At 38.1% G+C, this 24,499-nt stretch overlaps 1 protein-coding gene across 3 annotated transcripts in view; it reads right to left on the bottom strand.

Annotated features, from left to right (window-relative positions):
• ATP11C (ATPase, class VI, type 11C) overlaps nt 1–24,499 on the bottom strand; it is a 209,312-nt gene that overhangs the window by 56,518 nt on the left and 128,295 nt on the right. For all 3 annotated transcript variants that reach the window (XM_011961029.1, XM_011961028.1, XM_011961030.1), the window contains exons 6-18: nt 21,792–21,920; nt 19,577–19,680; nt 17,402–17,452; nt 16,019–16,083; nt 15,616–15,697; nt 14,502–14,652; nt 13,686–13,883; nt 6,752–6,913; nt 5,619–5,770; nt 4,599–4,670; nt 3,608–3,681; nt 1,567–1,670; nt 949–1,130 (exon numbers count right to left, since the gene is read on the bottom strand). In XM_011961029.1, the coding sequence (XP_011816419.1) occupies nt 949–1,130; nt 1,567–1,670; nt 3,608–3,681; nt 4,599–4,670; nt 5,619–5,770; nt 6,752–6,913; nt 13,686–13,883; nt 14,502–14,652; nt 15,616–15,697; nt 16,019–16,083; nt 17,402–17,452; nt 19,577–19,680; nt 21,792–21,920 (1,526 nt within the window). The remainder of the gene's footprint in view (nt 1–948; nt 1,131–1,566; nt 1,671–3,607; nt 3,682–4,598; nt 4,671–5,618; nt 5,771–6,751; nt 6,914–13,685; nt 13,884–14,501; nt 14,653–15,615; nt 15,698–16,018; nt 16,084–17,401; nt 17,453–19,576; nt 19,681–21,791; nt 21,921–24,499) is intronic.

Raw genomic sequence — 24,499 nt, 5'->3', positions numbered from 1 at the left:
TGGCTGAGGCACAAGAGTCACTTGAACCCAGAAGGCAGAGGATGCAGTTAGCCAAGATTGTGCCACTGCACTCCAGCCTGGGCGACAAAGCCAGACTCTGTCTCAAAAAATAAATAAATAAAAATAAAAATAAAATAAAAAAGTATGCAAAAACATACTCTGGTCTGTTAAACCAGGTTAGATTAAGCTCTCATGTTGTTCACTCTACCTTAAATTTCCTTTCTGCTCATCTGTCTCTTAAAATCTTACCCCTTCATCTAGGCACCAGCACAAACAATGGCTACAGTACCCTTCCCTATACGTGTCAAGACTATTTGATAATATGTGCATAAATATATGGATAGCTTAGTAAATATTCAAAAGACATTAGTGAAAATTGATTCATTCTTCTAGGTTACACGAATTTACCTTAAAAATTATTCCTACTGGCCAGGCGCAGTGGCTCACACCTGTAATCCCAGCACTTTGGGAGGCTGAGGCGGGCAGATCACGAAGTCAGGAGATCGAAACCATCCTGGCTAACACGGTGAAACCCCATCTCTACTAAAAATACAAAAAATTAGCCGGGCGTGGTAGTGGGCGCCTGTAGTCCTAGCTATCCAGGAGGCTGAGGCAGGAGAATGGCGTGAACTCAGGAGGTGGAGCTTGCAGTGAGCCGAGACTGTGCCACTGCACTCCAGCCTGGGCAACAGAGCAAGACTCTGTCTCAAAAAAAAAAAAAAAAATTAAAAGCTTAAAAAAATTTAAAAAAATTAAAAATCATTCCTACTAACAGCTCAAAATCTGGTGTAATTTTTCATGCTTGCTATAATAAATAAATCTTTAAGCCCACTTAAACAATAAAACTAAACCAAAGATTTCAAACTTTGAGATTAAATTACTAATCTGGGGCAGATCACACCCAAAACACTGGTCATTAAAATAGTAAGAGTATCATTTTCTAGTTACTTGTCTTCAACTGCAGTGGCTCCAATTAAATTCATGTTTGTCTCAATATCATCGAAAACTTTTTCCATTTTTTCTTCTCTGTCTTGTAAGGCCATTTTTGCCTCTATGAGCTGTCTGTTAATTCTTTCATAATCATCTGGAGCAATTTCTTTGAAGGCTACACAGAGTGTCCGATACCCATCCTAGGAGTAAAGTAGGAGATCTGTAGTTATTCTAATAATAGTTGAAAAAAAACCAAAAACAAAAAACCACACTCTGTAAATACTCTTGCTTTAGCCATATGTACAAAAGAGAAATTCTGACACCTATTTAGTTTGAAAAAATGAACAAACCACAACTGAAAAGGTAACATTCAATTAGGTTCAGAAAAAGGAAGTAACTTCTTTTAACAAAGGCTGTTGAAAAGTCTTTAAGGCTGCAAATTCTGATCAGAAACTTGCTCCAGGATGTTTTATATTAAGATAAAAAAAGTAATATCAAATCCCCAAATACAAAACATAGACCACAAAAATAAGCTAAAATGTATTTAAACTGTCATTTAAACAGAAATCCAATAAACATAGTCATCTTCAGCATTTCTCTGCTTACTTATTGGTGGGGGAAGGAGTATAGGCTCACCATTGCATTACGTTCCACATGGACTTTAGTTAACTCAATTTCATGATTTTGCACTCTGGGAAAAACTGCCGAGTCTGCTCCTTTACAAAAGAGAAGTATGTCTCCTAAAATAAAGAACCATAGTACTTGGCTTAGAATTTTAAGGCTGGTATTGTGGTTTTAATAAGAGTAACTTTTAAAGCGGCCTCTCTCACCCAAGTGTTGTATACTCTGAGCATGCCTCGCAATACTCACCTAAATGGAATGAGAAATCTTGGCCTTTAGTCTGTCAGAAAGGCATGCACCACCTCTTCAGGTCATTATGAACACAATTAATAAGCCAGAGTTTACAATAGGCACCTCTGTTAAAATATACTTCCCCCCACCAATTCACAGAGGGCTGGGCTTGTGTCAAGGAGCTGCATCTGAATTTCTTCTGAAAATGTATGCCAAGTGCAGTGGCTCATACCTGTATTCCCAGCACTGTGGGAGGCCAAAGTGGGAGGATCACTTAAGCTCAGGTGTTCAAGATCAGCCTGGGCAACAAAGGAAGACCCTGACTCTACTAAAAGTTAAAAAATTAGCCGGGCATGGTAGTACATGCCTATAGTCCCAAATACTCTGGATGCTGAGGTGGAAGGATTGCTTGAGCCCAGGATGTCGAGGCTGCAGTGAGCTATAATCTTGCCACTCCAGCCTAGATGACAGAGTAATACCATGTCTTAAAAAAAAAATAAATGCAGTGAAGTCATGGTCTAGAGTATAAATACGGCATCTACAGATGTCAAGAAGAAAGCTCAAGCTCAAATAAGCTGAAATAATTTTCAATAAACTATATTAACCAGCTTTTAAATCACTGACTTCATAGTTTTTGCTGATGAGAATAGCTCTCTAGAACACTGGTATAAGTACAGCTTTAGATCACTTCACACACCCAGGAAATAGTCACAGTTGTGCACAAGACAGACACTTTATCCTTATAAGGGAAACAATTGAGGTCAACAAATTAAAAAGTTTAGCTCTGAGGTCAATGACCTTTGTAGACCAGTTCCACAGACATTTCACCATTTGCTGTAGAACACATGGACGTGCACACATAATAGCAAGTATTTGAAATGTTAAGTGTTGTTTTTTTTTTTCATTTATTCTTACACATCCAACTCCATGGTCACTTATTAAAATGAATTTCATGACTTTGCAATCATACCACAAAGTATGAATAAAGTGGGATATGTTCCCCCAAGGATCTGCCTGTATCCTCCCATTCTCACATTAAGGAATTTAGAAAATTTAATAGTAAAAAGTAAATTAATGGGAAAAAAATCAAGAACTTTTAGAAAACAAACCACCTGGGCACACCACACACACACACACATATCTGAGAGCCTTCGAATAAAGCAGGAGTGTTCGCCCATGGGTCTTGCAGAATCTGAGCAGAAGGCAAACCACCATGGTGCCTCCAAAGACATGAGGGAGCCCAGGATTATGGTACCAGTTCCCCTGCAAAGGGCAAGCTTTACTCTGTTCAACAAAGAACCTGAGCTCTGGAGTGAAACTGCAATGCCATTTCCCAGAAACCAGGCCCTAAGTCCTCTCTCTACCTCACCTGTTTCCAGGGAGTGTCAAGCAGTAGGGGAACCAGGAAGGTCAGTGAGGGCTAAGAAGCAACTCCCTATACTCAAGGATTCTGCTGCTAGTAATCCCAAACCATAACTACGTTGGGTGGCTGCATGTAAACATTACTGGTAGACTGGTCAGTACCCTGATCCATATAAAAGTCATCCTTTCAGTTCCTGTTCGAACACCCAGGGCAGAGGGATATGGTTCTGCTACCAAAAAAAGGCACATCCTGTCATAACAAGGGTTCTATCACTAACAATTTGGTAAACAGAACATCTGTGCTTAAAAAAATACATGAAGGCATATGCAAAAGCTACTGCTTTGCATGACTTTCACTAATCCTACAATACCACATGAAATGATTCTCATTCCTGAAAGAGTGAATCAACCAATAAGCCTACAAATCAACAAAGAGAAAAATTCAAGCTTTTCAGATATGTACCTTCTTGAGTCTTCACAATTACACTCATACGTCGCCGGACGGCATCAAAGTTTAAGGTGTGAAGAAGTTCATATCTTTAAGAGAAGAGAAATGAGAAAAGTAAAAAACCTAGAATATACTGAGAAAAATAAAGCACAACAGAAATATGTTAAGATATTTAAACATCTTAACAGATAAGATAGCTATTCTCTTTGCATGAGGGTCACTGGTTGTGTGCACAACTGGTACTTTCCTTTGTCTTAGAATTTCTCTGAACATAGAACATGCTGTCAGAGGATACCAGTGTTAGTTAAGGGGTATTTATAGTCCCTCACTATATTACTTAAAATGGTAAGAATGACCACATAGAAATGGAGGATAAAGAGCTGTCCCACCAAGCCATATTTGGAGGGGTCTAGAAACAGTCCCACTCTGCCAATTTTTTTGGCAGCATTTATGCATGGAGTGCCAGGCACAGTGCTAGGTGCTGGGGAATAGAGGTGAATCTGCCTGAGTCCCTTCCCTTATGCGGGTCACCATATGAAAAGACACTGGGGCATCAGAATACTTGCCCTGAGGCTCACACCTGAACATTTCGAACAAAACAAGGCTTCTGGTTTACAGCAAAGCTGCCTTTATTGGCTCGGCTTGCAATCCCAGAGTGATTGCTTGGACACCAGATAGCAGGTTTCACATATATTCACTGATTTTTCTTGTAGCATGTGTTAGAGACCTGAAATGGCATCTAAATTTGAGAAACATTCCAGGCAGACTCTCATTCTGGCTACTGGACCCAGATGTGAACCAGATTGGAATTTCTACCTCAAACTACAGTTTCTGCCATTCTATGTAAAATGGCTTCTACCCCAACTATATTTACATAAAACTCTGAACTGGGAGAGAAAAGTCCTGTATTTTCAGTGGCATCATTTCCTCTGCTGCCCTGCCTGAATCCATTTAAATTTGACTCTGGGGTTAAGAAATGACGAACACGAAACACAGAGCTACTTACTCTTCTACTTCTTTTCTTTGGTTCTCTACTCTCATATGTCCATTTCGATTTCCTAAAAATGTGAACCCGTACCTATCAAAAACAATAAAAAAGGCCATGTATATCTCTAAAGAATGATTAATTTAATTTAATTTTATTTGTTTGAGACAGAGTCGCGCTCTGTCGCCCAGGCTGGAGTGCAGTGGCGGGATCTCGGCTCACTGCAACCTCCACCTCCCAGTTTCAAGCGATTCTCCCGCCTCAACCTCCTGAGTAGTTGAGATTACAGGCGTGTGCCACCACACCCAGCTGATTTTTATATTTTTAGTAGAGACAGAGTTTCACCATGTTGGCCAGGCTGGTCTCAAACTCCTGACCTCAGGTGATCCACCCACCTCAGCCTTCCAAAGTGCTGGGATTACAGGTGTGAGCCACCGCACCTGGTCTAGAATGATTACTTTTCAATGGGGCAATTCATGCTTGTTTATGCTTTTCTTCTCTTTCATATGATCTCAATATATAACTGTACTTTCTTTTCCTGGATAAGTTGGTAACAGAGAAAGTCAATGCGCAGCCACAATTATTGTAACCAAGGGAAAGACAATTTGGGTTTCTGATTCTACAGCGAACACACTGGGTGACCTTTTAGCCACTTAATTATCTTGAAACTCATGGGTAAAACTAGACTTTCGGTTCTCAAATGATGTCAAAATTGCTGGGAGCACCTCAGAAATAACATGTGTTGTACAAAAAGTGGCCACTGTTATGTTATTTGCAAAACACAGTATGAACATTCAGACTTCTGGCTGGCATGCATAAATAGTAAGGCAAGTAATACCCACATGTAACTATTTTCTTTTTGGTCTTAACTGGTTACATGTGGGAATTTTCCACAAATTTTTGGCTAAAGCAGTCATGTTTTTCATTAAATAATAGGAGATGTATGTGCTAAGGTCACTGAAGAAAACGGAAAAAAACAAGTAACTTCTGTCCTCCTGTGGTTTCACTTTCTTAGGAGAAGTTTAAGAAAGTATACTTTACTTTTTAGCTCCTTTCACCAAAGCTATTTCATCTGGTGAAGAGGAGATATAGGTTAATTCAGCTGATTCTGTAGCTCCATCAACAGCATCATTTGTTTTGATTTCTACAGTATGACATAAACACAAGGCACGTAGAAACAGCTCTTCTCGATTCTGTGGAACAGTAACAAAATAATGATTGTTATTTTTAATTTGATCACTTGGTAACTAGGCAGTGAATGGAGGAAATATATTAATGTGAGAGAATGTTATAACTTCTAGCAAACTTAGTAGCAGATATGTATAAATTCCTAACATTCAAATCACCTATATATTCTCCTAGTACTTAATAAGAGTTCCTGGTTCTCAGCTAGCATACCCTATAGGCTGTGTTAACTCATTGAGGTTATTGTAGCGCCACCTAAGCCAAAGCAGTGACTTCTTCATGGCCTAAAAGACTTCATTCAGTATCTAACTCACAATCTAGCAATAGCTCAAGTGTAGGGAGACTCTGGTTAATTTAATGCCTAGACACTCCTGAGACTTTAATCATTTGAAGAGACATCATTCTTGGGGGAGCTTACACTTTAAAAGACAAAGCACAAAAAATTATGATCATTCAGACAAGCAAGCTTTTACCCAAATGTCATTTCCCACAATTCTCTTTACTTGTAAATTCTACTCATTTACAAATTTCAGAAGTATCAGTAAAACAAGAAAGGTGAAGTCAACAATAGTTATTCCAAAGTCACTGGGCACAGTGGCTCATGCCTGTAATCCCAGCACTTTCAGGGGTGGGGGGTGATTACCTGAGGTCAGGAGTTTGAGACCAGCCTGACCAACATGGTGAACCTCTGTCTCTACTAAAAATACAAAAAAATTAGCCAGATACAGTGGCGGATGCATGTAATCCCAGCTACTCGGGAGGCTGAGGCAGGAGAATCGCTTGAATCTGGGAAGTGGAGGTTGCAGTGAGCTGAGATCACGCCACTGCACTCCAGCCTGCACAACAGAGTGAGACTCCATCTCAAAAAACAAACAAACAAACAAACAAAAGTCTATGTCATATGTCCACCTAAAAATTATTTTCTACTATGGAACGTTAACATGCATTCACAGATTGATTTCTTATATAAAACAATAATGCAAATGCACCTTATCTGCTTTGTCAAAACATGTTAAAGGTCCATCAGTTTGAGATAATCCATCAACCTCTTGAGTTACACCTTTATATTTATGCCCATCTATGCAGCATTCAATGAATTCCATGCTGTTTTCAGTGAGTGTTCCAGTCTTATCTGTAAATACATAATCCACCTAAAACAAGGACACAAACATACACACTGTTAGTTTCTTCAGTGTGACTAATTTTTAGTCTGCTGTAACGCAAAGCTATTTTCATATCCATAGGAAATTACCTCTTCTAAGACTTATGTCAAATGTCAGGGAATTACAGAGATAACATTACCAAACAAATGAGGAATAAATTAGTATTTTTAAAGACACTAAAATGGTATCACATGTCTAAGGTAGATCTACTCAAATGTAAAAGATGAATAGAAAAAAAATGTGACTATTGGCCAGGCACGGTGGCTCACGGCTGTAATCCCAGCACTTTGGGAGGCTGAGGCAGGAGGATTGCTCGAGCTCAGGAGTTCAAGACCAACCTGGCCAACATGGTGAAATTCCATCTCTACTAAAACTACAAAAATTAGCTGGGTGTGGTGGCACACACCTGTAATCCCTGCTACTTGGGAGGCTGAGGAGGCTTGAATCCAGGAGACAAAGGTTGCAGTGAGCTGAGATCACACCACTACACTCCAACCTGGGCGACAGAGTGAGACTCTGTCTCGGGAAAAAAAAAAAAGTGACTATTTTATCAAACTAAGAACCCTTCTCATGTAAGTTAACCTCTTTTTTTTTTTTTAAAGACAGGGTCTCACTCTGTCACCCAAGCCAGAATGCAGTAGCCATTATAGCTCACTGTAACCTCAAACTTCTGGGCTCAAGCAATCCTCCCACCCCAGCCTCCCAAGTAGCTGGGACCACAGGCACTCACCACTACACCAGGCTAATTATGTTGTAATTTTTGTAGAGACAGCATCTCACTATGTTGCCCAGGCTGGTCTCGTACTCCTGGGATCAAGCCTTGGCCTCCCAAAGTGTTGGGATTATAGGCGTGAGCCACCATGCCCAGCCAGTTAACCTGTTTGATGTAAAGAAGTTACATAAGTCAGTTTTTCAAGTGGGAAGTAAGACTATAATAACCACTTATTTCTCTCTCTTTCACACACACACACACACACACACACACACACACTCACATTCTTATACTTTGTGGGATAGTATGTACATTACCCATTAAAAATATTTACTAATAAATTAAATGGGATGTAACAAAATAAAACGGAAACTGATGAAGGTTTTTTCCCCTTTTACAAGTAAAATTTTCTAGAAAAATACTGAATTAAAATAAAATGCACCACATTATATAATATACACAAGAATTAATAATAACATTAACAGTTACCTAATTAGAAGATACAGTATACGTCAATAGTGATCAAAACCATAACTGAAATTTCTTTCTTTATACTACACATATTTTGAAAATACTCAAGTTTCCAAATTAAGAAAGAAAGCAGATAGGTTGAAGTATAACACAAGTATATTTTCATAAATAATGGAAAACATAAGCCAAGAAATAAATTTGTCACTAAGATAAATCATTTAGAGCATTTCTATTTTATCTCAGTTTTTTCTCTATTTTTAACATCGGGTTTTTGGAAACCCACAATTTTATCCTCGTTTTGGCAATTTATGCTTAAATAGTTAAAATTATGGGCTGACAGGAACAAGCAGAAGCACAAGATTAAGGTTTTTATTATGTAAGGGAGAAAGAGATGAACTACAGCAGTAGTTGCTTTCTAATTATTTTTCAAAGCTTTTCACAGTAGAAGCACTGGCACAAATAGAGCATTCCAATCTTTTTTTTTTCCTGTTAAGCCGGCCAAGTTTGAACTCTCTCTTTAAATTAATCCAAGTGGTATTACTTGTGTATCATTTAGATTCTTCCAGTTTAAATGAAATTCTTTGGGGCTTTCTTCTGATCAAAATTATTAACCTTCATTTTCTCCTGAAGGGTGTCCTGAGTTATTTTACCTCCTGCACTTGGATGAGCATTAGGATCTCTTTTGTTAGTGTCGAAGATGGTAGCTTTAAAATATAAAGTACAATTTATTCACCTATATGAAACAGTTTGGGCAGTATGAATCTGGATATGTTGAACCTCACAGATATATGCCTACAAATTATACCCAAATGCAGTAATTATCAAACTGTAGAATGCATCACATGTACTTGGAGGTCTTGTTAAAACTCAGATCACTGCTCTATCACCAGAGTTTCTGAATCAGTCGGTCAGAGGTGGGACCAGATAATTTACACTTCTAAGTTCTCAGTAGTGTTCATGCTGCTGGTCCCAGGATCATATTTACAGAACCACCACCCTAATATATGATCTATACTCAGAAAAAGAAGAGGAGCAGATCGACTGTAATTAATTTAACTCTTCTCATATTTTACGGAGAGAAAGGAATGAAGGGGGAGGCTGCTGCTTTCCTCTGACTCTCAAGCAGGCTCTCTTCTTCAAGCTTGCCAAAAAGACTCCTCTATATCAGTAAGCTCAAAGCCATCATTTGCGTGACATTGTAAAATATATTTGATAAATATATATTTGATCTTCCTTCCTGTTCCCTGACATAAAGCTCCTAAAGCCTTAGTATCTCCAGAGTGATGAGTGGTTTTGTATGCTAATGAGATGACAAATGGTTCGGGGCCCCTAGATAGCTTCAGGATGAGAGCAGGTCACTGGAAAGACCAAGGCATGATTACAGGGTTGGGATTTTCGGCCTCACATCTGACCTGGGTAAGGAGGAAAGAGGGGCTGAAGGTTAAGCTTAACACCAATGGCCAATGATTTAATCAATCATCCCCACATAATGAAGCTTCCATAAACTCCCCAAAAAACTGGGTTCAGAGAGCTTCCAGATAGCTGAACACATGAAATTTCTTGAAGGATGCCTGGAAAGGTCATGGAAGCTCCACGCCCCTTCCCCCATACTTCACCCATCTCTTCATCTGTATCCTTTGTCATATCCTTTTATAATGAACCAGTAAACATAACTGTTTCCCTGAGTTTTATGACCTGCTTTAGTAAACTAATCAAATCCAAGGAGGGGGTCTAGTAAACTACTGGACCCCATTCTATAGCTGGTCAATCAGAAACATAAGTTACAACCTGAACTAGCAATTGGCATCTGAAGTGGGGGGCAGTCTTACGGGACTGAGCCCTCAACCTATCAGGTCTGACACAATATACTATCTCTAGGTAGGCAGTATCAAAAGTGAATTGGAAGATACGCAGCTGGTGTTTGCTGGAGAACTGCTTGCTTGCTGTATCAGGGAAAAAACTTCACATATCTTGTATCAAAAGTGTTGAGTGGCTATGTGAGAATAACGAAAGAAAAACAGGGTCTTACGGATAACTAACATGTGGGGGTTCCTGGAGGGTGGTGCACCCAGGGAAAGTATGGAAGCTCAACACCCCTTCCCTTATATCTCATCCCACATGTCTCTTCATCTGTGTCCTTTACAATATCCTTTATATGAAACTGGTGAACATAAGTTAAGTGTTTTCCTGACTTCTGTCTGCTGCTCTAGCAAGTTAATCAAACCCAAAGAGGGGGTTGTGGGTAGCCCAACTTGAAGCTGGTTGATCAAAAGTTCTGGAGGCCCAGACTTGTGACTGGTGTCTAGGAGGCATGGGGCAGTCTTGGGGACTGGGCCCTCACCCTGTGGGATCTGATGTTATCTCCAGGTAGACAGAATTGAACTAGAGGACACCCAGTTGGCATCCACTGTTTGTTGGTGAGAAAAACTGCTCCCTCCCACATTTGGACACAGAAGTCTCTGTGTTGCTTGGTGTGAGAGCACAGTAAAAACACATTTTGGGAGTTTTCCCTGAAACACATATTAATCCCATCATACAGAAACAATCATGTTAATATTTTGAGTGGTAAATGTGTATTTACCACTTGAACAAAAATGTAATCTCATTATGTTTGCTATGTAATCTATTTTTCTCACATACATATACATATATATGTATCTCCATGTCAAGAATATAGATTTACAGAATAACCTTTATGGATTAATTAGTATTTCATTGAATAAACTATAATTTCTAAAAAAAGAAAAAAGACTTTTTTTTCCCTATCTCTTAGTGAGACAACTGCTGTAGGTAGAAAAGGCTCTGAAGTATATGTTGAACATGTGAAATCATCTATTTTGTAGATCAAAAATTACCACACGGTTCAACTTAATGGAACACTTGGACTCCATCTTGGCTCCACCACCTACTAACTCTGTGACCTTAGGAAAATCTCTTTATCTCTATGAACTTCAAATATTAACCTTAACGATACCTGCTGCACAAGAATGAAAAGATTAAAAAATAAAGCTCAATAATAATGATCTATAACCTAAAAGGTGCTATATGCATGGTGACTGTCACTGATGTTCACTTGACCAAAATCAAAGAGCACCAGACTCTGCACTGCCCCACATTTTTTCTGATTGATTATGATCACATTGCTATAGTCAGGTCTGATGTGTGTGCCTCCCCAGTTATATTTTTAAAATTTTGAGGGTTTATTTTTAACTTCGTAACAGTAGCTAGCACAGACACACATCCCAGACAGTAAAAGGTGAATAACAGCTACTGGCTTGAATTATTGGAATCAGAATATATACTTATACTATAAAGCGCCACCATTAGGCAGAGCTGCAAGATGGGAAGACGACATAAAGAGTAGCCCCACAGGTTTTTCAATATGGATTATAATCATTTGGTTGTCTAAAAGATTGATGTCTAATCATCAAAGACTGCATTATTTTCCAACTGAGCTGAGCAGTCCACTTCCTTTTGTTTCTCATGTCAAGCACTGTTCTAAACATATCTTTTTATTTTTAATCCCAGTGTGGGTCACACTAAACGAGGTTAAGCAAATGCCTGCAATGGTATGAATAGGAATTAAATGGCACTGCCTTTAATAACATAAAAAGTTACATAGATCTTAAATTTGACTCAACAAAGAGAAAACAGGTTACACTTAATTTTGTGTGTACTGGTTTATTGAATACTAAATGGCCTAAGAAACTATTTCAAGACTTCTTTGCACTTTCATTTAGGTCATTTCTATACATGCAAACTGATAACAATGGCAAGTTCCTTATATTCTGTATTAACTTAGTGATTTGACTAAATGACAACCACAGCTAGAAATGCAAGGTTTTGTGGGAGAAAGGAGTAGTGACTAAAAGGAAGACTGTAACTTCTTTTCACTCATCAAATTTACTAGATCATTACCCAAAGATCTACTTTACTTTCTGCAGTATTAACATAGTCTAGATGATAAGAAGACTGCATTCCCATAGGTAATATGGAATCTGCTGAAATGAAGATCTGAAAGAGGTTAAGAGTCTCATCAAATGGAACCTGACCCAGGCATCTTATCTGTTTTTAGTGAACATTAAGTATCATATTTGGAATGATGGCTACTCTATTTGTAATAGTAGTTGAGGCTAGCCCCAAGCTAGTCACGCTTAACCTTGGGTAGATTAACATATACAGCCAGGCACTAAATCCAGAACAGGTAGATTTGCTCAGCATCCAGAATGAACCACTAAATTAACTGTCAGGGAAGGGTTCACTAAAGGTGGCTTGCATACTCAAAATTTTTTCTCATGCATTCTGCAATTTGATGCCTTTTATTGACATTAGAGCAGTTCTACTCAGATAGCTCTAACCCTGGATGAAAACTTCTGGCTTAAAAGACAATGGTCAGGTATGGCAGTCCATATCACCAACAAAATAATCTTGTGGAAACAATATCCAAAGGAAAAGCCATTTGTCCATTCAATTTTTGTCCTATTCTTAGTGCCTTCATATCTACATGGGATGTAGGACTCCATGGTTTCAGATACTGGTGTCCTGAAGTCAAGTGTAAACAAAATAGTATCTGGAGAGTCCTTTCTACCTTTCAACTGCAGTTGTCATGTGGGTACTTTGATTTAGGCAAAGGCTGTCTCAAGAGCAGAAACACAAAGCTGGGACTGTGGAGAGGGTTAAAGTCAGGAAGTAAGAGTTTTGAGGTGAGATGCAAATCAGCCCCATTTAAACAACTGTTGAGGCTCTGTTCCAGCCACACAGTTTCATTAACTCAATTTGGAACTCCCAGTCACAAAAATGACATTTCCACAGTCTTGACATCCTAAATGTCATGAGAATAAAATGCAAGCCAAAAAATTCATTCGGCTCGCAAAGACCATTACATGACAGAGTAAAATCAAAAAAGGGGAAAACTTCCTCAATACTAATAAGAAAAGTATCTGAGAAATCATCACTTGAAGAATTACAGCCAGACTGTGTTGCACTGGAAAATAAATGCCCGTGTTAGAATGGGGTCACAGTCTGGGTTACACTGGTATATAAAGAAGAACGCATTTTGAGGAGTGCATGCCCTCACATTTTCCTTTCATTGAAATTCTTGTACTGGAATAAATAACTCTGCTTGTTAGGTCTATCTTCTACCTGATCAGAAATGTACGAAGAAAATGTCAATAGGACAACTCTGGTCAATTTTGCTTATGGAACAAAATACATTTATAAAAGAGCCATATTTGCTACCCCATATTCTATCCACAAATGGTTATAGATGGTGATGAAGACTGTTTCCTTTTCCAAAGCAATAGCTAATAAGGTAACATCACCCAGTTCCAAGAATTTCAGTAACATTCAAATTTAATACATAAATTGCATCCTTCTCAAAAATGCCAGCAAAAGAACTGATGCTATAACTATGAAAACACTGCTTACCTTCATTACATGCCTGCATTAAAGAATTTTCTCCGAATCATTTTTCCAAATGTGACATGATCACATATATTGGTAATCCAGAATACTTAAAAAGGTATTTTCAGTATGTTGACAAATTATTTTAAGCAAAAAAAAACAAAACGCTCTAACCTGACCAAGTTCTTCATTAAGGTCTGATGTGTTAACCAGGGCTCCTTCATTAATTTCTTCATCATAAAAGTCCTTATCCCATGAGATGAAGAAGGAGCCTAAGAATTTCTGCATTTCTACTGTGACGTACATGGAGACAGGAATGATAAAGTTGAATAGAACCATAAATGATAGGAAGTCGGTGAACATTTTTAAAACCTAAAATAAAAGAGATAGTTCATGCTAATTAGAAATACAATTCCATCAGACCAATATAATATAAAGGAAGAATTAATTTCATCTTTATTTCAATGCCGAAACCACTGCTCTTGCTATCAAGATGGAACTTCCCAATAACACTACATCACTGTAATCAAAATTATCACAGTATGTGAGAATAATATTTAAGAACACCCTCAATTTTATCATTATTCTTCAGTACATACGACTTCAGTCAGTACTTTTTCACCTCTTTAAGTTCTCTTTGCTCACTCCACCCTAAGATACGAATGTAAGATCAAAGTTCGTATGTAAGCATTCATTATGCTTTTATCGTGACATCTCACATACTCCTATTATATTAAAATGCCAAAGCATCTTGCCAAATTGTTTCATCTTAAATTCTTATATAAGGAGCTAAAAACAAGTACAGACGCCTAAAGTAAAAGAAAAAAAAACTCTAAATCTTCTTAAATATTTATTGGCTTAGAGCCACCATGTAATCAAGAGAAAATTCAGAAGCTTACAAAAGGTGCAATTTCCCTGAGCAGCATTTCAGTGAAGGTTGGCTCAGTCACAAAGTTCTAGAGTTTCAATTTTCAGCAGAAAACAAATTACCTTCAAAGTCTCTCGCTCTTTCTGAGTCTTTTGGTTATACCAAGGTTCATCATTGTATGGGGTACTCTGCCAAACGTACTTTAGAGTAGTGCATACTGCAGCTTTGGTCAGTAAGATAAATAAATATACAATCAGGAAAGCATTAATAGATCTGAAAAATAAGATAGCATGGATTTTAAAATCACCTAATTATTGATACTTAAGATATCAGCCAGATATGAATTAAACTACTGAGTCATCTAAAGCTTTTTCTGTGTACGACGCATAACTACAGCACAAGCCTTTGTGTATGAACCTCAGTTATCATAGCTGCAGCATTACTTTCACGTGGCAAAATGAAAAGCTGGCCATGAACTGTTTATTGACCACCAATGCTCTCCCAAGTGCAATGGCTGACTGGCTGAACACACCTTAGTAAGGTTCCTGTAAAGTGACAGGAGACGTACACACATGCACACATACACACACCATTACTTACTCAACCCTTATAGAAGGAGTATCTTGTCTCCATTTCCCTGAATCCTAAATGTTTGGGGTAGAGGGCACGGTAGCAATGTGAAATCCTCAAGCTCGGTGTAGGTTCTTTCAGTTTGAAAGTGGAGCTACGGAAAGGGTGCCAGTGATATACTGGTTATCCATGCCAAATACAGGGTGAAGTCTATGGCTGTGGCACCTGGCTTGAGGATCTACCAGGTAATGCTTCAATAGGTGCCAGGAGACTATTACCTATATTATAGAACCAACTTGCATACAGCAACTAAAGGACTCCAAACTATTAACTCCACTAGCAAAAGGGAATGAATTTATAGTTCAGGTAAATTCTGCCCTTTAATAGCTATGTGAGCTTCGGTAAGTCACATACCATCTCCAAGACCATTTCCTCATCTGTAAAGTGGAGAGGTTAACATGAATTATTTCACAGTGTTCTTCAGAGGACTAAACCAAATCAGACATACAAATCATTGAGCACAGTTTCTGGTACATAAACAAGTGCTTAAAATAGTAGTTGCTATTATAATTGATGTTGTTTTTTGTTATGCTTGTTACTTGGAATTACCGAGAAAAGTAACTATTTTAATCAATAATGACTAAATAAATTGTGGTGCATACTAACTTTTCAACAGCAGAACGTTTCTGAGATTTCCCTTGGTAGTTCAAAGCCATTTTGGTTTCCATTCCAGTGTAAACAGCAACTCCTAAGAAATTACAGAATATAATGAAAACTAAGAACTTGTCAACCAACTCACCCAGCTGGCTCTATGAATTTTTAAGTCTATAAAAGTGGGAAATCTAGGCCCTCTTCCACTCACCAGTTGTATATCATTTATAGTATAATTTTAATTACATATAGTATTTGTCATATTTCATCTTAGTTTACCACCTTATAAATTCCCAACATCTAAATATAGGTATAGATTAAATGGGAAACCTGCCATGTTTACTTTTTAATATGCACTATTTATTCACAGCCTTTACAAAGCATATTTTTTGATAAGTATATCTTAAAAATTGTTCACCATATATCTTCTCGGTATTTTTTAGTGTAGCTCCTTTCAGCAAGAGATTTTCAGGTCCCAAAGACCTAAATAAAAAATGAACACAGCTTATCCAAACAAGCCAATAGCATCAACAACGCTGGGGACAGATTTTGCCCTGACACACACCTATTTCCAAGGGGTTCAGAATGTATCTGTCTACTTATACCATATGTTTACTCCCCAGGACAAGCTGAAAGGTCCTTCATTCTGAAGTTACTTGAGGGTACAGCACAGATGGAAGCACAGTACGGGAGTAGCCAGCAACACACAGAGGCAAAAAAAAATACATGGGGGGATAAAAGGATTATGAATCATAGACAGCAAGACGAGAACAGGACAGAGCAGCAGATCGCAAGACACAAAAGCAGAGAGTCACGGATAAAAGACTGGGAATGCAAACGTCAAGGTGGGAAAAATACACTGACATATCTGGAGAGAATAAACCCTCCTTTTGGGGGATCACTGGGGACCCTGTATTTCTTTAACTTCTTTTTGAGTGTGGCTGTAAAGGCCAAGTGGAAAAGTTGCGGTAATTAATACGATGATAGAAGAGGAAAGAAAGCATCCCTTTTTGTATGAACTGCTTGATAAACTGTATGAAGGCTGATACAATTTATCATTTTACTGAAGTTTTAATTATCATTTTAATGAAGACTTTCATTTTACGTAAGTCCAGGTAGTTCTTCCAGCATTTTACCCACTGCTTACTTTCTCAATTACTCTCCCACTGTTCTCCAGGTGTAATTTCAATGTTGTCAGCCACTCCACAACCGAGGATAATAAATACCATGGCTAGAACAGGTTTGGGAATATCATCCAAAGTGTCTGGAGCTCTGCTATTTTTGAAACCCTAAGCATTACTTCTAACAGCCCCCTCCCCACAACACAGAGACCCTATTACCATAACCTTACCAATCACAAGGTTAGTTGCTTATTCACCTTCATATTCCTTTTTTTTTTTTTTTTGAGATGGAGTCTTGCTCTTGTTGCCCAGGGTAGAGCGCAATGGCTCAATCTTGGCTCACTGCGACCTCCGCCTCCCGGGTTCAAGAGATTCTCCTGCCTCAGCCTCCTGAGTAGCTGGGATTACAGGTGTGTGCCACCATGCCCAGCTAAATTTTGTATTTTTAATAGAGACAGGGTTTCACCACATTGGCCAGGCTGGCCTCAAACTCCTGACCTCAGGTGATCCACCCACCTCAACCTCCCAAAGTGCTGGGATTACAGGCATGAGCCACCGCACACGGCCTATATTCCTTTCTATAATAGAAAGGTATTTGGCTATTTTAGTTGATTTAAAAGAAAATTAGACCCCCCCTCCCCACGCAACCAAAGGACAAATTAAAGAAACAACAAACTTACCTGGCAACAGCCTCAAGACTACTACTATAGATATTGATTCGCCCAACAAATCTGTAAAAAGAACAAAATTGCAAATGTGTTTTCCACATCCAGGTGAAATCCATGTACCAGAAATATGAGAATGGATAAACAGAGATAGATAAAACAGAGATAGATAAAACTGTGAATGAACTACAAAAGCCTATTATATTTCTGGGGGAAAAAAAGTTATGTTGAATTGATAAGGTGTGTAACATTTTCATATAATTTTTAAATAACATGATGGGATTATAGGAGCAGAAACAAACGTTGTCAATTGATTTTCAAGTTCTGTTTAACATCATGCAAGCACACAACACCTCTCTCTTTTATAAGGTATATAAATAACGTAACTTCCATCTTGGATCGTGTGAAGAAAGGTTTCTGGTCCTAAAATACAATTTTCAAAACCACTAGTTCAGTAGTTCTTCCACTCGAGTGTGCATCAGAATCAGTGGAGCGGTTATTAAACCACAGATTTCTAGGTCCCATCCCTGAGCTTCTGATTCAGGTTCCCCAGTAATGTTGCTGCTGCTGCTGGTCCTGAAACCACTCTTTAAACCATAGTACTAGTCTTAGACAGTGAACACTTGAGTGCCATCTTGGAAATGTCCAGCCTGTGACTTGTAGTTGATCTCAATACTGAGCTTGACCCAATCACTTAATATAATAGGTGTATGGTAACCTGTATTTTTGCAAAATAAGGTAAAAATACCTAATCCCTTGTTAACATCAGTGTTTTATAAGCTGCATTGTAAACGGCATTTTCCTCAGAAAATAGAAATTACTCATATACACAAAATATGAAGGTTTGCTCATTCATTCATCATATATTAATTGTGCCAGTGCTATACTAAGTGCTGAAGATACACTAATAATCAAAAAAGAAATGCTCCTTGCCCTATAAAAGACAAGTAAATAGGCAATTACGATGCAAGTGCTTACCACTAGAATGACAGAAGTACAAGGTATTCTGAAGGCACAGAGCAAGGCATTCAGTCGTCTAAGGAAATTAGGAATAACCTTCCCTGTCCTATCATTCTCCTTCATACTTAAAGCAACTGAAAAATATGGGGGCTGCCCTATAAATATGCAAGGTACAGATATTGTTCTCTAGCTCAGGCAGAATAAGTTACTCCATTTTCTGTGATTCCATACACCTTACACTCACCTCTATTATCACCTTGTATAAGTTTAGCTTTATTACTTTATCTCTTTTGCTCACAGTGAGTCCCTTGAAGGCAGAGAATAGTTGTTACACTTTCTGGCCCTAGTTCCTATCATCAAGGTGGATACGGAAGAGGAAGGGAACAAGGAAAGAAAAAATGATGAGGAGGGAGGTCATAGTTCTTGAAGTAGAATGAATACTTTGTTTTTCCACTAGTAGGTGTTAGTGTAAAACTACATCCAACCACTTGGTCGCTCATTATGACTAACAGCGTGCATGAACAAGATGGGTAATGGATGCCATCTGCAACGGTAGAATAGGATAAAATTAATTAGCTGACATGGGGATAAAACCTGTTACGCTACCCTCATTAGTCCTATGCTCTAATCAACCAAAGTAACCAGTCTTGAAATCAAATACCACATTTTTGACAACTCACAATGACTAATAATCAGCAAATCTACTCGAGAGAGCCTAAGTATAGTAAAATAGAGGAAATTACAACATTTTACTCATCCCTTAACTGTTTACTGTGGACAAGAAATAGGCTATTTGCAATCCTTAGTGTATCATGATCATTGTAAGAAAGGATAGAGCCTACTAATTGCATGAAGAGGATATCCTCCTCCTCTCTTTAATGTTAGATGGCATGTAAAAGGATTTGTTTTTTATTTAATTACTCTGGTTACTGCATCAGTCTGATAGATCAGCTTTACAGGGTAACATAATCTAAAATTTTGACATATGGCCATGTTCACAGTAATAAAAATAAAAGAAAAATCATAAGATACCTGGGCCCACAATGATTTATCCTGGGCTGATAGTGAACAAGGCTGATTTGATTCATTTTTCTGCCAGAAGGAAGGAATAGCCCATAAAAACACAAATGAGAATAGGCTGCTAAGTGGTGGGTGTTTCTTTTGCAATACTATTAGCAAAGAGAAGCAGAGCCAAGAAACAGACGTAAAATGAAACCAGGTGATTCTTACTTGTAGAGGTCAGGTTGAGGCTGTTCACATTCAATTGCTGCTCGGAGGGTATCAATGGATTCTGCTGTACACAGTGCAATGGTATCACGTACTGCATAATGTGTCTAGTTGAAAGCAGAAGAAAAAGTGAAAACCAAAAAAACTGTTTCTTTTCATAATCATACACCCAGCTGACTTCAGGAACAAATTTAGTACGTTTTAGTAAGAGGCTTTGGCAGAATAAACAAATATTAACATTTCCCACTAAATAAGTTTTATGGTATTATTATGAAAATATATGACAAATAATTAGAAAGATAACCTGCTGCAAGGGGGGTTTCAAAGACAATTAAATACCTAAAAGCTCTTCTTGACACCGACAGCTGAGAGGATTCTATTCACAACATGCATATAATTAACTGAAACCACGTGAAAAAGTTAATACATTTTTTTTCCTATTTAAAGAACTGAGACTTATTATTTTGCTCACTATAGTGTATGGGCAATGGAGATATACATATATGAATTGAACATAACCTTTTTGGTCACAAAAATGCTAAAATTTTGCCAACAGCAAGAAAAAAATCATTAATAGTTCCATTACACAAATAGCTTAATTAATGATCTTGAAAATGTTCAATATGGATACATTTTGTACGAGGGGCAGGGAGATGATGTGTCTTGCAATAGTCAGATAATTAGAATATTCTACTAGTATATATTATGCACTTGATTCATCCAGAACTCAAGGCAGGTGCCAATAAACCCATTTATAAATCACCAAACAAGGGCTAAAGCAGACGCAAAGAGCTCACTACTTAGGCAGAAGAGAAAGTTGTTGTCATCGTCTTGGGGGAATATTACGGCAATGTCTGAACTACATTTAAAACTAACTCCTGATTTTGAAAACCTCTGTACTTTTTAGCTGATTTGATCAGAACAACTTAACTGAAAAAAGAAACTACCTGAAAGTTTTCTTACTCTAAACAACTTTTTCACTATCAGGAAATCTTTATGTACATTTCTTGATTTATATCCCTAAATTGTAACTTTGTTTTTGAACCGGTTAAAAGCAGGTCATTACCATGCTTTTGAAATACAGAATTAGTCATCCAATAGGTAAAGGTTCTTTTTTACATACTGAGTCCTAGTCTTCAACTCCAGGTGGAATAAACAAACAGAGGAGCCCTCTAAGGATATATATACCCAGAGGTGAACCACTGGAGTAACCCTCCTTAAAGGCAGCCTAGAGAGGATACATCTTCATGCCCTGTGGAGCTCTGGACCATGGCCAAGAAAACCGACTGTGCCAGAAAGTATATGAGGGAAATAAGTTACCCCCATTTGACCCAATTTAAGTCACTTATAATTATAAGTGAGTTATAATTTGTTATACGTACATAAAATGTTGCTTTATAATTTTCTATAAAGCAAACATTTTCCAAACTACACCCGATTTTTATTTTTATTTTTATTTTTTTTGAGATGGAGTCTCGTTCTGTCACCTAGGCTGGAGTGCAGTGGCGTGATCTTGGCTCACTGCAACCTCTGCCTCCCGGGCTCAAGCAATTCTCCTGCCTCAGCCTCCTGAGTAGCTGGGATTACAGGTGCCCACCACCACGTCTGGCTAATTTTTTTGTATTTTTAGTAGAGACGGGGTTTCACCATGTTGGCCAGGTTGGTTTCGAACTCCTGAACTCAAATAATCCGACTGCCTCAGCCTCCCAAAGTGCTAGGATTACAAGCGTGAGCCACCGCACCCAGCCCTAAGTTATTTTTAAATAGCAATCAAATTACTCCAGGTTGGGTTTCTTATATCCCAAGAATATACATTTTTAATGAAAATATACAACATTTTAGGAAAAAAATAGATCAAATTGTAAGGTTAGCATACATGAAGCTATTTGTATACACAGTTTAAGCCTATGATTACTCCCATTTTAAAGAGTCTAAATATTAAATAGGCTGTGTCAATATTAAATTCAAGCAGTGCTATAAAAATTGTGGTAGCTTTTACTTGGGGCTTAGTTTCTCCACACCTAATTACCAACCACCCTTTTATCCAAAGATGAATGTTTGCTTAGAAGTTAAAAAACAATTATATAACAATTGTTTTCAAGTACAAAACCTAAGAAAAAATAAAAATAAGAAAAAATAAAAGATTAGAGGGTGGTGGGAGGCAGTACTGTATGACTATCCTGAGATCAAAATGTTTAGGTAAGGTTTAGTCTGTTACCTTGCAATTGGATTCCCCATCAAGACTGGCTGTAGTGACATAACAGGTTCCATCAGTGGTGCAAGATGATAGAAGAATAAGATCACAGGGAAAGGTTTCATCTGCCTGTACTTCTACTACATCACCAACCTAGAATTGAGAAATAAATATAAATGTTAAATTTCAAACAAAGCATTCATTATACTCATACAAAAGTCAAAACATTAGCAAGAGATTATCTCTAGCTCTGGGGCTTTGAGAGTATCTCAGCATCCTACAGCATGTGAAAGGTGATGAAAGAATATTACTCAATATTCAGAATCCACTTTAAAGTCAGAAGGACTTAGGATGCTTTCAGATTACCTTAGCACTAACCTTTACCTTTAATAAATGATTCTGACACCGTTTGCTCTCTGATATTTCTTGCACAAATGTTTGATAAAACAATGACATTATCACTTCATGAATGAATCAAGAAAATCTACATGTCACAAATTGGGCACTTCATGAACACTGAGCAGCCACACTCTCACTCTGTACCACACATATTTCAACATACTTTGCCTGCCATGTGATAACAACTGTGTTGTTGGGTGCCAGGTCCTTCTTCAGTGCTCAGAAAATCCCAGTTAATTAGAGAGGCATTGATGTTTCCCATAATATTTGAATTTTTTTTTTCTACAGGTCACTTTCTATGAATTCACCTGCTGTCAGGAGAATCACTTAATACAGCAATAAGAAACAATTTCTTATCAGCAAGTACCCAAAGCTCAAGGAGAGGAAAAACCTGAGAGAATAAATGAGGAATAATTTAATAATGTAGGGTTAAGTAAATCATAACCGTTAAAAGTTTGGACTCTAACCTGACTTCTTGTCCCAGCTCCGCCACTTAACCATATGACGACCTTAAATAAGTGTCTTAGATGATTGCAACTACCTCAGAGAATTAATGTGAGCATGAAATGATGATACAAGAAAAGTACTGAGCAAAGTGCCTGGCACGTATTAACCACTTCAAAGGTGTTAATTATAATTATTCCCAACATCCTGCAACTACTTTACTCCCAACTTATGAATAGTCATAACATTTTTTTTGGAAAGATGTAAGAAATCCTCCAGTCTGGTGCTTCCCAAGATTTTCACATCATGGTACATGTTGAAAATTATAAATAATATTTTTGTACAGCACCTTCAGGTAAAGGGAAGAGGCTGCTGGATGCAGAAGATAACCCACTTTAGAAGGGAGTCAATATTTGGCACAGTGACCTAAACACACTGACTGTGAAATGCTAAGTAATACATGCAACACCTGCCCCTATTTGCAATATGGTTTGGCAGATAAAGATGAGGATTTCAAGACCTATTCAGGAACAATTTTATTTTCTTTGCCAATCTTAATCACTAGCCAAGATCAACAGCATCAATAATTGAACTAATTTGTAAACAATATTTTGTTTTGTTGGATTGTTCCTTCCTCACTCACATAAACACTTATGTTGCTTACATAAAACCACAATTTATGCTTACATATGCAGAAGGGAGATAACAAACAGAATCCTAACACATCTTACAAGAAGGAAATACCCATTACAGGTTGCAAGATGACTCTCAGGCATTGATAAATAAAACACATAAAGAGAGCATTTTTTTCAACGGTTAGGATGTAGTCAGATATGAAATATAAAGGCCCCTACATCTGCAGTGCAAGCTCAGACTGACGAGATGGGTAGGAGTCAGATCACAAAGGGCTTGGCAGGCCCGCCTAAGGGATTTAGGCCTCACCCTAAAGGTAAAAGGATAGGTACAGGACTTTTAAAGACAAGGAATAACATGATCTAGTTAGACAATGAACTCTAGAGGTCTATTTACCATTTTAAAAGCCACAATAGAACATCACCACCTCCCATTACAAACATTAGGAAAAAAATGGATAATCTAAAAAATAATATGTATTTTTTAGTCCATCAGAGAACTGAGGTTGCAAAGCAACCAAGTGAATTGAATTTCAAAGGGTAACAAGTGTTTCTGAGGAGAGACAGGACCGATGAACTGTTTCGTAACTGACCAAGCATAGAAGGAAGAGATGGCTACCACAAAAGTGGGTAAGAAGAAAACAACTAGATTTTTAACCAATTCTTAAAGACTGGGTGTGAGCTAGTATGACAGTTCAGAAACTCTAGAAGCCTGGGAGACAAGAAGAGACCACAACCATTCACCAGCTCTTCTCTAGAGGCTTCTACTCAGTGTTCATGAGAAAGCATACGGGCAGGAGACCTAAAAGAACCTTTCTCGCTGGTACAGGCGTACAAGTGATGACTGACTGCTGTGAAAAAACAGGCACAAAAATAACACGCCAGAATCACGGACCCCTTTCTCATATTAAGCAAACCCCATCTGCATCTAGGAGAAAGGCATAGTCTCAGGGAAACATCACTACTGTTAGAGGAGAGGTAGAAACAAAAGTGACCTGCTACAGGGAATGGGACAGGAAACCTATTCATACCAAGAACCTGGCACTGATACAAGGTAGAAGTTCAGTGACTATGGGGGCGGGGGCAGGAATATTGAGAAAGTCTTCCCCTGAGGCTTTGGTGCATATGGCCTGCTTAATATTGTGATTGGAACGAGAAAACCAAAAAACCATTCTGTTCCCGCCAAGAGCCTTACATTGAGTAACTGAGTAACAAACAAGAAATAGCAGTCTACCACTGGAGAAAAAGCAAGGGAAC

Source organism: Colobus angolensis, unplaced genomic scaffold (genome assembly GCF_000951035.1).
Source record: "Colobus angolensis palliatus isolate OR3802 unplaced genomic scaffold, Cang.pa_1.0 Scaffold532, whole genome shotgun sequence".
Classification (NCBI taxonomy): domain Eukaryota; kingdom Metazoa; phylum Chordata; class Mammalia; order Primates; family Cercopithecidae; genus Colobus; species Colobus angolensis.
This window is presented reverse-complemented; position numbering and strand designations above follow the sequence as displayed.